General features: G+C 40.5%; 1 protein-coding gene across 3 annotated transcripts in view; it reads right to left on the bottom strand.

The window, feature by feature from the left end:
- Nucleotides 1-16,361, bottom strand: part of HAPLN1 (hyaluronan and proteoglycan link protein 1) — a 134,080-nt gene that overhangs the window by 33,675 nt on the left and 84,044 nt on the right. For all 3 annotated transcript variants that reach the window (XM_056538799.1, XM_056538818.1, XM_056538809.1), the window contains exon 3: nucleotides 2,042-2,410. In XM_056538799.1, coding sequence (XP_056394774.1) covers nucleotides 2,042-2,410 — 369 coding nt within the window. The remainder of the gene's footprint in view (nucleotides 1-2,041; nucleotides 2,411-16,361) is intronic.

Here is a 16,361-nt window from a genome sequence, read left to right as displayed (position 1 = left end):
AGGATGCAAGTATCGACAAAAATTTACCACTAACATAAAGTAGACTATGTCATGAAAAAACTATCTCAGAATCAGAATGATTAGGAAAAGCATCCCAGAGTTATTAATATTTAAAGTGACAGTGGTTAGAAGTGCAAAAAATGCTCTGGTCTTTAACCCCTTAAGGACGCAGGGTTTTTCAGTTTTTCCACTTTCGTTTTTTCCTCCTTACCTTTTAAAAATCATACCCCTTTCAATTTTCCACCTAAAAATCGATATTATGGCTTATTTTTCATCACCAATTCTACTTTGCAGTGACAATTGTCATTTTACCCAAAAATTCACTGCGAAACGGGAAAAGAAATCATTGTGCGACAAAATCGAAGAAAAAACGCCATTTTGTAACTTTTGGGGGCTTCCGTTTCTACTCAGTACATATAATATCATTATTCTGTAGGTCCATACGGTTAAAATGGTACCCTACTTATATAGGTTTGATTTTGTAGTACTTCTGGAGAAAATCATAACTACATGCAGGAAAATGTTTACGTTTAAAAATTTCATCTTCTGACCCCTATAACTTTTTTATTTTTCAACGTACAGGGCAGTATGAGGACTCATTTTTTGTGCCGTGATCTGAAGTTTTTATCGGACTTGTTGATCAGACTTTTTGATCACTTTTTATTCATTTTTTAATGGTATAAAAAGTGACCAAAAATAAGCTTTTTTGGACTTTGGAATTTTTTTTTACGTTTACGCCATTGACCGTGCGGTTTAATTATCAATATATTTTTATAGTTCGGACATTTACACACGCGGCGATACCACATATGTTTATTTTTATTTTTATTTACACTGTTTTATTTTTTTATGGGAAAAGGGGGGTGATTAAAACTTTTATTAGGGAAGGGGTTAAAATTAACACTTTTTTTAAAACTTTTTTTTGCAGTGTTATAGCTCCCATAGGGACCTATAACACTGCACACACTGATCTTTTACACAGATCACAGGCATGTATTAACATGCCTGTGATCAGTGTTATCGGCGCTTGACTGCTCCTGCCTGGATCTCAGGCACAGAGCAGTCATTCGTCGATCGGACACTGAGAAGGCAGGTAAGGGCCTTCCCGGTGTCCTGTAAGCTGTTCGGGACGCCGCGATTTCACCACGGCGGTCCTGAACAGCCCGACTGAGCAGCCGGGTTACTTTCACTTTCACTTCAGACGCGGCGGTCAGCTTTGATCTTCGTGTCTGAAGGGTTAATACAGGGCATCACCGCGATCGGTGATGTCCAGTATTAGCCGCGGGCCCCGGCCATTGATAGCCGCCGGGACTGACCCGATATGACGCTGGGACACCAAATAAATAAACGTCCTTAGTCGTTAAGGGGTTAAATGGGTATTCCAGGAAAGAACTTTTTTTTTATATTTAAACTGGCTTCAGAAAGTTAAACAGATTTGTAAATTACTTCTATTAAAAAATCTTAATCCTTCCAATAATTATCAGCTACTGAAGTTGAGTTGTTCTTTTCTGTTTGGCAACATTGCTCTCTGCTGACATCTCTGCTTGACTCGGGAACTGCACAGAGTAGAAGAGGTTTTCTATGGGGATTTGCTTCTACTCTGGACAGTTCCCGAGACAGGTGTCATCAGAGAGCCCTTAGACAGAAAAAGAACAACTCAACTTCAGCAGCTTGTAAGTACTTAAATTATTAAGATTTTTTTAATAGAAGTAATTTAAAAGTCTGTTTAATTTTCTGTAGCCAGTTGATATATAAAAAAAGTGTTTTTCCTGGATAACCCCTTTAAGGTCATAATGAGCTGTGTCCTTAAGGGGTTAAACACGGCTATACAGGCTGTGCACTCACTACTTTACATTGTAGCAGAGTGTTACAAAAAGTGAGGGTACTCACTTGTGTGAAATACTGTAAATTAAAAAAAAATCGATAAAACCTTTTCTCAGAAACATCTAAATGAGAAAGTAACACAATTTTATAGAGATTTATATGACAGGTCTACCAGTTCTTTAAATAGTTTTAGTGTAAAAATAATAAATAGTAGTACCTTGTAAGTCCAATGACACAACGGCGGTATCATCCTCCAGTCCTTCAATGACTTCACATTTGTATTTGCCGTAGTCTTCCAGTGTTATGTCAGTAATCACAAGTGAAGCATCATTTTCACTTGATCCTTGTAGGTAAACCCTTCCCTGGTAGCTGCCATAAACCCTCTTGTGATGTCCCATTGAAACAAAGACGTCCACCTCCTTGAGGTAATCTGAAGTCAGTTTGGTCCACTTGATACGGATTTTGTGAGAACGTGATCCAGAAGTCACTGAATCATGTGAAAACTTGCATGGCAATGTTGCGTTACCACCTCGATAAGAGATTACTTTAGTTTGTTCTGCCTCCACATAAAGATGAGGACCATTTTCTGAAAGATAAAGAGGTTTGGTTAAAAATGTCAACCATAAAAGTGTTTGCTAATAGTGTCTATGGCTTGACATTGAAAATGCTTCTTACATGGTTACGTTAATAAAAACTGCAATAGATGAAAAAATACAAACTATTTTGAGGAGATACCATCATGGAGATTTACCTACAGGGGGTCCCCTCTATTCAGGGGAAACTACCTACTGGGGATACCTGTCTACCAACTAGTGCAACCTACTTACCTAATGGGAGGACATTTTCCTGGCTGTCTGGGCTGGATGGACATGCAATGTAATAGTATTGTAATCTATTATAGGGTCTAGATTGTGTGTAGTGGTTATGATAGTGGCTGTATAATTTAGGCATTATGCAGTGGTATCACTAGCAACATATTTTTGTATATGGAGACATGGAGGTAATATTGAAACACAATATGGTGGCAATATTCTGGTGTATAGGCAACAATGTCCTATGATATATGTACATAATTATTTTTTTTTTATTGTGCCTGGTGTCCTGTTTGATTAACAGATTCATACCCTAGACACCCTTAAAAGGGGTACTCCCGTGGAAAACTTTTTTTTTAAATCATCTGGTGCCAGAAAGTTAAACAGATTTGTAAATCACTTCTATTAAAAAATCTTAATCCTTCCAGTACTTTTTAGGGGCTGTATACTAAAGATAAATCCAAAAAGAAATTCATTTCCTCTGATGTCATGACCACAGTGCTCTCTTCTGACCTCTGCTGTCCATTTTAGGAACTGTCCAGAGCAAGAAAAAATCCCCATAGCGAACATATGCTGCTCTGGATAGTTCCTAAAATGGACAGCAGAGGTCAGCAGAGAGCACTGTGGGCATGACATCAGAGGAAATGCATTTCTTTTTTGGAATTCTCTTTAGTATACTGCCCCTAAAAAGTACTGGAAGGATTAAGATTTTTTAATAGAAGTGATTTACAAATCTGTTTAACTATCTGGCACCAGTTGATTTAAAAAAAAAAAAAAAGTTTTCCACGGGAGTACCCCTTTAATGTGGCTCTCTGCTGAAGCCACAGCAAGGTAAGGTTATATAATTGGGTAGGGCACCGAGGAAAAAATGTTGTTGTGCCCTATGTGGGTCACTCTATGTGTTCTTGTATATCTTCATTATGTCCCTTCTCACAAATTGGCAGATATGGATAGAGCAGCATGCACTGCTACTCTTCCCACCAAAATGACAGAACCCGACAGGTTTTATTTTTGATGGTTCTGCCAGTAGTTCAGTGATGAATGGGACAGCGCAATCCCATTAAACATAATTGGGAATTTTTATCAAAACCTGTGGGGAAGAAAAGTTGACAGTTGTCCATAGCAACCAATCAGATTGCTTCTTTCATTCTTGACAAGGCCTCTGAAAAATAAAAGAAGTGATCTGATTGGTTGCTATGTGCAACTGGGCAACTTTTCCCTCCATTGGTTTTGATAAATTACTTTAAATTTTGACAGGATTTCTGTCGCAATTCTTCAGCAGAATTCCGTACAGAAATTCTGCCGTGTAAACATATCCTTAAAGCAGCTTTAATTATTACAACCAAATGTATTTGTATATCATTTGATCGCAGATGATTCACGGAGAACTAGTTCTAGCTCTCTTCTGTATAAAGTCAGTATAAATTATAAATGACTTGTTACTACTGTACAAGTTTACATACACTATGTACTGTCACCTTTATAAGGGACAACCACAATGGATATTATATTCAGACCTTCATTGAAATGCAGCTTTTGTGTTCTTCCCCATCACCTGCATTTAAACATTAAGCACTTTTCATTATCCTTTTATCGATGAGTTAAAAATCATAAAATGGATACAAGGCCATAAAAATATTCTTTTAAGCAGAGAAGTCAGCAAAATAGAAGAAAAAATCTAAATCTTGTAAAGTTTAAACCAGCTTGTATATGCCACCATTCAGGATGAGGATCACATTAGTGTCCTTCTTTTCAGATTTCTTAGCGGAAACACTATGAAGATTTTGCAGTTGTTGGCCTGAGAGGCGATAAGTAAGCAGACCATGTTGAAATAGCACTAGCTGCATAGCTATATCCAATAATAGACTGTCACAGAAAGGCATCTTAAGGTAGCCAGCCATTCCAAAAAAAAGAAACTTTTATTTGTGTCTTTTTTTTTATTTTTTACTTTGGAATTATGTACATCTAAAGTAACTTTTTTGCCTTCAAAAGGTCACTTCTTTTTCTGTACTGTGAGAATCCCTCTAATGACTTTATAGGACATGTATGATCGGATCAGATAGTCCCATACACTTCAGAATGAATCCTCTGGTTTCTGTCAGTAGTCATAACAAGAAACATAGAATGTGTCAGCAGATAAGAACCGTTTGGCCCATCTAGTCTGCCCAATATTTCTGAATAGTGTTGAGCGGCATGGGCCATATTCGAATTCGCGAATATTCGCGAATATATGGACGAATATTCGTCATATTCGCGAATATTCGCATATTCGTAATATTCTCGTTTTATTTTTGCATATGCGAATATTCGTGTGTGCGAAAATTAACATATGCGAAAATTTGCATATACAAAAATTTGCATAAGCGAAAATTCGCATATGCGAAAATTAGCATATGCAAATTTTCTTATATATGCGAAAATTCGCACGCCAGTCTCACACAGTAGTATTAGAGCCTTCTTTGGAGACAAAACAGTATGCACAAAATCTAAATGGCAAGCCCTGTCTAGCCATTCTATTTTTTTTTTAACACAGCCTATCTGTTGACAGGTCCACTTTAAGAGAATCGGTCAGGAGATTCTTGCTGCCTGAGCAACAAACAGCTCCATTTCGCACCGAAACATTATGGCATTTAAGAGAAAATATAGTTTAAAAATTAAAAGTAAAACTGTGACAATTGCCATCTGAATGGTCCTCCCTGACTTCTTCCCATCCAGCTTTGGTTGATTGACAGGTCTTTTGCTATATTTAACCTATTTTACTATAAAAGTGATCTTACAAAATAATGTAACATGTCTAAGCAAAGCTTCGTAAATTTGAAAAAATGATCAATTAATACATCCAAGCCCCTGATGCAGAAAAGTGAATTCTTCTGAAATATTCCCATTTGTCACGGAGCGGTTCCCTGGTTTGTAAATATGTAAACATCTGTGTCCCCAAGTGCCTTGTGCATAAAGCAGGAGTGGCAACAAGTTAGTGAAGTTGATTGAAGAATGATTAGGAGACCTTGAGAAGGTTGCGGAGAATGAATGCAGTTCTCCTAGTGCAATGCTTTACTGGGGACATTGAGGACAAATGTGAAAACACAGACGGTGATAAGAATGCAAGACAGCACATAAAGCAGCAAAGTAGTACAAGGAAATTTGTAAGTCATTGGCCATATTCCAAATGAAGTCAATGCATAGTACTAGTATAATGTTGTTATAACGGCATGCACTTTGCTAGAATCATTAAATTTTCCCCCCAGTTCAAACACGTCTATTTATTTTCAGATATAAGAATTGTAACTAGCTTTTATTAGCATTGACATTATAAAGAAACTTGTCCCCATAACAATTCATTCTTTCCTTAATAAAAGTGGTTTAACTCCCATTTATATTCAAAGGGTAAGAATACCATATGAATCAAGTGGTATATTGTATTCCAGCTATTGAAATAGACCACGATATTTGTTTAGGAAGTAACGGGGAAATATACTGTCTCATTAGAGCGTTTCAATGACCTTTCAACAGCTTTGCAAATTGGATTAATAGACAGCTGTAACTTTCTGTATTGCCACTACATTAGCTGGATGCGAGAACACTGTGTTCCAACATGTTTACTGCATTAAAGGCTAATGAAAGCAACTTAAAATTCACCAATCTTGTTACGCTACCGTTTTTTCTGTATAACTTTACATGAATCTACAGAACATAAAGAAAACCAATAAAAAAAGCAAACAAAACAAGATTGATAGTAATGCTTCAGTTTCATACAAAATAGCCAGGAACAATGCAATTTAATAAAATGCTATGGACAATGGGGGGACATTTTTCATTGGTTTTACCCTGGTTTTGAGGTATACATTTGTGGCACAGTTTGTCTCAGATGCTGTTTAGAGACATTCCAGCTTTTCTGATTCATGACAACATTTAGGATTAAAATAGGGAAAACAACATATAAAACTTTTTTTGAATTATTACGAATCATATGACTTAACATATAAGGAAAATATATTGTAAATTGGGGATGAGTAAACAAAGTTACTACTGAGAAATGATAGCTAGCTCTCTATAGGATGAAACTAGGAATATAAAGCAGCCCTGGCACAAAAGCCCCCAGCTTACATACAGTTTGGAGCATATTTTCTTTTCTCTGGATTGTGTTGTTCTTTTGTTTTTCTTTCTTGAAGTGTGTAACTAAATAGATTGTTATCATTTACCTTGTGAAATAGCTGCATCCCTACAGAGTATGACAGTGTCCAAACATAGTAGGGATAGTATCCCATTAACAGGGGGAATGGCAGCCATCAATTAGGCTTGGGCTACACAAAGACTTTCTGTCAGGGCCACCATCAGGGGGGTAAAGCCAGTACAGCAGTAAGAGGCCCGGACCCCAGCTGCATTCCCTGCAGCAGCCAAGCACTGAAACACTGGGAAGAAAAGAGCACATAGAAGGGAAGTCGAGAGGGATACCCCTCCCCCTTCCCTCTCTTCCCCTTACACTATTGATGGAGCAGGAGCACATGGTTTGTGTTTCCTGCTACCCCACCACAGACCTTGCCACCAGCTCATATCTCGGAAGAGGAAGACTTTCAATGCCTGCAGCTGGGTCCCCTTCCTCAAAGTTAGGTAACACTCAGGGGAGGGGGGGTTGGGGGTGCAGTTTGAGATTAGTGGGAGGTAAATAGACACTATCTCATGTACCAGCTGAAGCACCCTAGTTAGGAAACAATGAGATAGTGTCCATTTACCTCCACCTTATTGTTTTTCAACCAGGGTGCCTTCAACCTTTGTAAAACTACAACTCACAGCATGCCCACACAGCCAAAGGCATCTATCTATGAATCTATCTATCTACTATCTACTACTGATGGTAGCCTTTGTTACTTTTGACCCAGCTCTCAGTAGGTCATTCATTTTTACACCACGGGGTGAGATCTTGTGTGGAGCCCCAGATCGAGGGGTATTATCAGTGGTCTTGTATGTCTTCCATTTTCTAATAATTGCTCCCTCAGTTGATTTCTTCACACCAAGCTGCTTGCCTATTGCAGATTCAGTCTTCCCAGCCTGGTGCATGTCTACAATTTTATTTCTGGTGTCCTTCGACAGCTCTTTGGTCTTGGCCATAGTGGAGTTTGGAGTGTGACTGTTTAAGGTTGTCAACAGGTGTCTTTTATACTGATAACCAGTTCAAACAGGTGCCATTAATACAGGTAATTAGTGGAGGACAGAGAAGACTCTTAAAGAAGAAGTTATAGGTCTGTGAGACAGAAATCTTGCTTGTTTGTAGGTGACCAAATACTTATTTTCCACCATAATTTGCAAATAAATTCATAAAAAATCACACATGTGTTTTATGGCTTTTTTTTTCTCATTATGTCTCTCATAGTTGAGATATACCTATGAAGAAAATTATAGGCCTCTCTCATGTTTTTAACCCCTTAAGGACTCAGGGTTTTTCCGTTTTTGCACTTTCGTTTTTTCCTCCTTACCTTTTAAAAATCATAACCCTTACAATTTTCCACCTAAAAATTCATATTATGGCTTATTTTTTGCGTCGTCAATTCTACTTTGCAGTGACATTAGTCATTTTACACAAAAATGCACGGCGAAACGGAAAAAAAAAATCATTGTGCGTCAAAATCGAAACAAAAACGCCATTTTGTAACTTTTGGGGGCTTTCGTTTCTACGCAGTGCATATTTCGGTAAAAATTACACCTTATCATTATTCTGTAGGTCCATACGGTTAAAATGATACCCTACTTATATAGGTTTGATTTTGTCGCACTTCTGGAAAAAATCATAACTACATGCAGGAAAATGTATACGTTTAAAAATGTCATCTTCTGACCCCTATAACTTTTTTATTTTTCCACGTACAGGGCGGTATGGGACTCATTTTTTGCGCCGTCATCTGAAGTTTTTATCGGTATGATTTTTGTTTTGATCGGACTTTTTGATCACTTTTTATTCATTTTTTAATGGTATAAAAAGTGACCAAAATACGCTTTTTTGGACTTTGGAATTTTTTTGCGCGTACGCCATTGACCGTGCGGTTTAATTAATGATATATTTTTATAGTTCGGACATTTACGCACGCGTCGATACCACATATGTTTATTTTTTATTTTTTTTTACACTGTTTTATTTTTTTTATGGGAAAAGGGGGGTGATTCAAACTTTTATTAGGGAAGGGGTTAAATGACCTTTATTAACACTTTTTTTTTACATTTTTTTTGCAGTGTTATAGGTCCCATAGGGACCTATAACACTGCACACACTGATCTCCTATGCTGATCACTGGCGTCTATTAACACGCCTGTGATCAGCATTATTGGCGCTTGACTGCTCCTGCCAGGCACGGAGCAGTCATTCGTCGATCGGACACCGAGGTAAGGGCCCTCCCGGTGTCCGATCAGCTGTTCGGGACGCCGCGATTTCACCGCGGCGGTCCTGAACAGCCCGACTGAGCAGCCAGGATACTTTCAGTTTCACTTTAGAAGCGGCGGTCAGCTTTGACCGCCGCTTCTAAAGGGTTAATACCGCACATCGCCGCGATCGGCGATGTGTGGTATTAGCCGCGGGTCCCGGCCGTTGATGAGTGCCGGGACCGAAGCGATATGATGCAGGATCGCGGCGCGATCCCGCTTCATATCGCGGGAGCCGGCGCAGGACGTAAATATACATCCTGCGTCGTTAAGGGGTTAAGGGAGGGAACTTGCACAATTGGTGGCTGATTAAATACTTTTTTTTACCCCACTCTATCTATCTATCTATTTATCTATCTATCATCTATCTATCTATCTATCTATCTATCAAGCAAGAAACCAGCAGCACACAAGAAACCAGCAGCACACAAAAAAATAGTGCAAAAATAGGTGGAGGATAATTGCATCATCCCTGTGTACAAAGAAGCGATGTTTCTGCGACCTCACATCGCCATCACCTAGTGGAACTACCTACTGGAGGCATGATCTACCTGGGGGCACTATTTACTGGGGGAACTAACTACTGAGGCACTATCTACTGATGGTACTTCTTACTAGGACATTACCTACCTGGGGGAATAACTTACTACCTACTGGATCATTACCTATCTGGGGCACTACCTACTGAGGCATTACCTATTACATACCTGCTGGGGGCATTAACTACAACCTATATGGGGGCATTACCTACTGCCTGACCACTGGGATATTACCAACCTCAGAGCATTACTGGGTAAATTACCTACTAGGGGCATTATCGACCTACTGGTGGGGTTCTACCTTAAATAACATACCCTCCACCCTATGCCCCTACCCTTCCCCTAACACACTTTACTTCCTTATACTATTCAGGGCACCTAGGGGGGATTTTTGGGGCACTTAGGGTAGGGAACATGTGGGAAATGTGCTAAAAAAGTGCGGGGCCTAATATGTTTGTTGTCTAGCAGATTCTGTGAAGACGAGCCATGGTTGGAAGAAGATTTCGTTAAGGTCTAAGCAAGACAGAGAAGGAAAGAGAAGAGAGCAACTCCAAGAAAACACCTTCTGTGAGTAAGTAGGTTTAACTGCACTGTAATCACAGGGACTGTAGAGCCAGGGTCACTACTATGAACAATATAATGATAATATGTATGGTGATAATATTCCTCCTCGCAAACTGGTATTATTACTAATATTGATCTCAGTATACATGATTTGGTCAGTAACAGTATGCTGGTAATATTTATAGTGATATTTCCTCCTTCTTTCCTCTTTGAACTAAAGGGCTCTTGCTTTCCTTGTCCTGTGCTTTAAAATATATATATTTTTTATAGAGGATGGGTAAAATAGTGGGCGGGCACTGAGGGTAGACTTTGTCATGGGCCATGGGAGGGGGACCCAAGCCTTGAGCTGTGTAAGGCTGCATTCACACCACGATTGCAGCCTATGGTTGCTGGATCCAGCTGGGGGAGAGGAAAACCAGGCACTCCCATACCCCAGCCGGACTGGCGCTGAAATCCATTCACTTTAATGAGCCGCCCGGAGTCAAACAGTGACTCCGGTTGGCTCATTTCTGCCCCATATCCGGTTTTGTGACTGAACCTAAAACTGTAGTATACTATGGTTTTAGGTCCGGTCACAAAACCAGCTAAGGGGCAGAAATGAGCCAATCGGAGTCACTGTTTGACCATAGGCTGTAATTGTGGTGTGAATGCAGCCTAAGGGGCCCCAAAATTTCTGATGGCAGCCCTGCTTTCTGTATTGCAATTCATAGATTTTACTGAGTGACAGCTGTAGTCCACAAGGTTGTATGCAGCTCCATGTATTGTAACAAACTACAGTGGTAGCTCCATAGTAAAACTCAGTTGCTGCTTAAAAAGTCTCCATATAGTCCAAGAATTATTAGTACAACATCATGAGTAGAAAAAGAGAAATGTTCCAACACAGATGCTCCAGAGTTATCTCTTGAGTGATATAGAGTTATCTCATGAGTAATATCTCATAGGCAATACACATGTGGTGACGGCTTCTCTTTAACGCCAGTGGCTCACTTCTTCCCTGATTGTAGATGTTGTCTTTCCTTCTCTTTGGCCGTCAGCTTCAGGTTCTTTGACACCTCACTTTTGCAGTCACACCCAGCCTTCATAGCAACATACATAAATTCAGACCCAAGACCAGTTCCCAAAATAAAAGTAGACCCATGATCCAACCCATTTATTAATGAAGACCCAAGACCACATTTATAATTTTCAGATCCCGGACAAATTCTCAATTAATTTTTCCCCCAGACCAGATGGCTAAATAAATTCAGACCCAGATCCTTAAAGGGGTACTCCGCCCCTAGACATCTTATCATCTATCCAAAGGATAGGGGATAAGATGTCAGATGCTGGGTACCCCGGGGATCGCTGCTGCAGCACCTGAGATCGCTCTGCACATAATGACGGGCAATACAGGGGCCGGAGCATCGTTACGTCATGGCTCCGCCCCTCGTGATGTCACGGCCCGCCCCCATCAATACAAGTCTATGGGAGGGGGCCCCCTGCCATAGACTTGCATTAAGGGGATGGGCCGTGATGTCATGAGGGGCAGAGCCATGATGTCACACTGCTCCGGCCCCTGTATCGCCCGTCATTACGCACAGAGCGAACTCGCTCTGTGGAGTAATGATAGCGGGCTGCCACTACGGCGATCCCCTGGGTCCCCAGCAGCGGGACCGTGACGATCTAACATCTTATCCCCTATCCTTTGGATAGGGGATAAGATGCCAGGGGCGGAGTACCCCTTTAAAAGAATGCAGAGCTCAGACCAGAGCCCAGACAAGATCTCAAAATAAATTCATACCTAAGACCAGATACCAGACCTATCCTATAAATTCCTAAGAGCCGTTCTAGACCTTTAACCCCTTAAGGACTAGGCCCATTTTGGCCTTAAGGACCAGACCAATTTTATTTTAGCATTTTTGTTTTTTCCTCCTCGCCTTCTAAAAATCATAACTTTTTTATATTTCCATCCACAGACCCATATGAGGGCTTGTTTTTTTGCATCACCAATTGTTCTTTGTAATAACATCACTTATTTCACCATAAAATGTACAGCACAACCAAACAAATATTATTTATGTGGGAAAATTGAAAATAAAACCGCAATTTAGCAAATTTTGGAAGGTTTTGTATTCATGGTGTACACTTTACGGTAAAAATTACATGTTTTCTTTATTCTGTGGGTCAATATGATTAAAATGATACCCATGTTATATGCTTTTCTGTAATTGCACCGCTTAAAAAAATCTCAAACCATTTCAACAAAATTAGTATGTTTGAAATTGCCCTATTTTGACCACCTATAATGTTCTCATTTTTCTGTATATGGGGCGGTATGAGGGCTCATTTTTTGCACCATGATCTGTAGTTTTTATAAGTACCACATATGCATAGATTTTACTTTTTATACATTTTTAATAATTTTTTTTGGAATAAAATGTGACAAAAAAAGCAGCAATTTTGGACTTTTAATTTTTTTTTTACGTATACACCATTCACCGTACAGGATAATTAACAATATATTTTAATATTTCAGACTTTTACGCACGCAGCGATACCAAATATGTGTATTAATTATGTTTTTTACGGTTTTTTGGGGGGTAAAATGGGAAAAACGGATGTTTTCATTTTTTATTTGGGGAGTTGATTTTTCAAAGTTTTTTACTTTTTATTTAACATTTTTTTTACAATTTTTTTACACTTTAATAGTCCCCATAGGGGACTATTTATAGCAATCATTTGATTGCTAATACTGTTGAGGTGATCTTCTGCTCTGGTCCGCTTGATCTCAGACCAGAGCAGAAGACCCCAGGAGACAGCTGGAGCCAGGTGAGGTGACTTCCGGCCGCCATGCTGGATGATCGGATCCCCGTGGCAGCGCCGCGGGCGATCTGATCATCCATTCAAAGTACCGCACTGCCGCAGATGCCGTGATCTGTATTGATCACGGCATCTGAGGGGTTAATGGCGGACATCCACACGAGTGCAGATGTCCGCCATTACTCGCGTGTCCCTGGCTGCTGATAGCAGCTGGGACCTGCCGCGCATGACGCGAGCACCGGTCCGATGCTCGCGGTCATGCCGATGCGTAAATGTACGTCATGGTGTGTTAAGTACCACGGCACCATGACATACATTTATGTCCATTGTCGTTATGGTGTACTCCACCCCTTAACAACGCAGGATGTAAATGTACATCCGGGTGCGGTGGTACTTAACGCACCAGGATGTACATTTACGATGCCGGGTCATGCGCAGCAGTTCCCGGCTGCTGCTGATAGCAGCCAGGGACCCACCGGTAATGGTCGACATCCGCGATCGCTCGGATGCCTGCCACTAACCCCTCAGATGCTGTAATCAATACACATCATGCCATCTGCGGAGTGCAGTCAGAAAAATGGATGATCGGATCGTCCGCAGCGCTGCCGCGGTGATCCGATCATCTGTAATGGCGGATGGAGGTCACCTCACCTGCCTCCGTCCATCTCCATCTTCTGCTCTGGTCTGAGATCGAGCAGACCAGAGGAGAAGATTGCCGATAACACTGATCAGTGCTATGCCCTTTGCATAGCATTGAACAGTATTAGCAATCAAATGATTGCTATAAATAGTCCCCTATGGGGACTATTAAAGTGTAAAAATTAAAGTAAAAAATAAAAGTTAAAAAAATGTGAAAAAATCCCCCCCCCAATAAAAATGTAAATTGTCCCTTTTTTCCCATTTTACCCCCAAAAAAGTGAAAAACATTTTTTATAAACATATTTGGTATCGCCACATGCGTAACTATCCAAACTATTAAAATATAATGTTAATTATCCCGTACATTGAACGGTGTGAACCTAAAAAAAGGTCTAAAATCGCTGTTTTTCCATAACATTTTATTCCCCCAAAAATTGATTAAAAATGTATTAAACATTATATAAATGCAAATGTAGTATAAAAAGAGTACAGAGCATGGTTCAAAAAATTAGCCTTCATACTGCTGCTCATATGGAAAAATGTACAAGTTATAGGTCAGCAAAATAGAGGGATTTTAAACGTATAAATTTGGTTAAAAAGTTAGCGATTTTTTTAAAGCGGTACAATAGAAAAGTATTTAATCATGGGTATCATCTTAATCGTACTGACCCACAGAATAAAGAAAACATGTCTATTTTACCGTAAAGTGTAAAGCATGAAAACAAAACCTTCCAAAATTGGCAAAATTGCGGTTTTCTTATCAATTTCCCCACACAAATAGTAGTTTTTTTGGTTGCACCATACATTTTATGGTACAATGAGTGATGTCATTACAAAGGAAAACTATTCGCACAAAAAACAAGCCCTCACACTAGTCTGTGAATGAAAATATAAAAGAGTTATGATTTTTAGAAGGCGAGGAGGAAAAAACAAAAACGTAAAAATAAAATTGCCCTTAAAGGGAACCAATCATCAGATTTTACCCTATATAATGCTTGGCAAAGCGTTATATAGAGTAAAATTGTTGTCCTCACCATCCCTGGGGACGCTCCTGCCTCCAGGGATGGTGAAGATATGAAGTTATAAACTAGTCACCGCCGCCGCCGTAAGTAGTCACCTGGGCGGGGAGCTCTTCTCCCCTACTCCTGTTCTTCGGCCGGCAGCGACGCCCCCTCCGCTTGATTGATGGGCCCCGTCATTGTTCCACTCACTGAACAGACGGAGCAGAGCGATGACGCGGCCCGTCAATCAAGCGGAGGGGGCGTCGCTGCCGGCCGTAGAACGGTAGTAGGTGAGAAGAGCTCCCCGCCCAGGTGACTACTTACGGCGGCGGCGGTGACTAGTTTATAACTTCATATCTTCACCATCCCTGGGGGCAGGAGCGTCCCCCGGGAATGGTGAAAATAAAGATTTTACCCTATATAACGCTTTGCCAAGCGTTATATAGGGTAAAATCTGATGACTGGTTCCTTTTAAGGCCCATATGGGCTGAGTCCTTAAGGGGCTAGACATCTTATCCCAGGGTCCCACCGATCTCCCTGCTGCACCTGGGATTTGTTTAGAGCTTCGGGTGTAGCGCTGGAGGCAAGTCTAAGGGAGGGGGCATGACAAAGCCTCCTTCCTTTGAATAGGGAATAAGATGCCTAGGGGCAGAGTACCCCTTTAAGTTTATCAGAACTCAGACCAAACCTTAAAGGGGTATTTCAGGATTTTTTTTTTATTTAACCATGCTACTGGGGCTGTAAAATTTGTGAAGTTCATAATATAGTGTCTGTATCTGTGTTTCATGGTGTTCTTGCCCTAATGGTAATTTCTTCATTTATTTTTTTCAATCTCTTTATTCTTTTTTGATTTAACATAACACAGTATACAATGATAGATTCATAATGCAGCATTTTAGAGACTAACAAGACAAACAAAAAGACAAAATAAAATAAAATACAAAGAAAGAATAACCATAACATAAAGCAGCAATACAGGGGATAACATGTCTGATCGTGGGGGTCCCGCAGCGGGGACTCCCACGATCTCTGTGCAGCACCCAGCATTCGTTTAGAATGCTGGGTGCTGGTGGTGGGGGTTATGGCATCACATCCACACCCCTTGTGATGTCACACCAACCCCCTCAATGCAAGTCTATGGGAGGGGTCGTGGTGGGCGTGTATAGGCTTGCATTGAGGGGGTTGGTGTGATGTCACAAGGGGTGTGGATGTGACATTTCAACCCCCGCCGCCCGCTCCCAGTGTTCAGAACTAAGTGTTCCGATTGCTGGGGCAGAGGAGTACCCCTTTAAGCCCATTATCTAAGTTAAATTAAATTATCCCAATTATTTCCATTTTCTCTTATACACTGCTCAAAAAAATAAAGGGAACACTTAAACAACACAATGTAACTCCAAGTCAATCATACTCCTGTGAAATCACACTGTCCACTCAGGAAGCAACACTGATTGACAATCAATTTCCCATGCTGTTGTGCAAATGGAACAGACAACAGGTGGAAATTATAGGCAATTAGCAAGACACACGAATAAAGGAGTGGTTCTGCAGGTGGTGACCACAGACCACTTCTCAGTTCCTATGCTTCCAGGCTGATGTTTTGGTCACTTTTGAATGCTGGCGGTGCTTTCACTCTAGTGGTAGCATGAGACTGAGTCTACAACCCACACAAGTGGCTCAGATAGTGCAGCTCATCCAGGACGGTACATCAATGTGAGCTGTGGCAAGAAGGTTTGCTGCGTCTGTCAACGTAGTGTCCAGAGTATGGAGGCGCTACC

Source organism: Hyla sarda, chromosome 1 (genome assembly GCF_029499605.1).
Source record: "Hyla sarda isolate aHylSar1 chromosome 1, aHylSar1.hap1, whole genome shotgun sequence".
NCBI classification, from domain to species: domain Eukaryota; kingdom Metazoa; phylum Chordata; class Amphibia; order Anura; family Hylidae; genus Hyla; species Hyla sarda.
The sequence above is the reverse complement of the archived record's forward strand: the minus strand, read 5'-3'. Positions and strand labels throughout refer to the sequence as shown.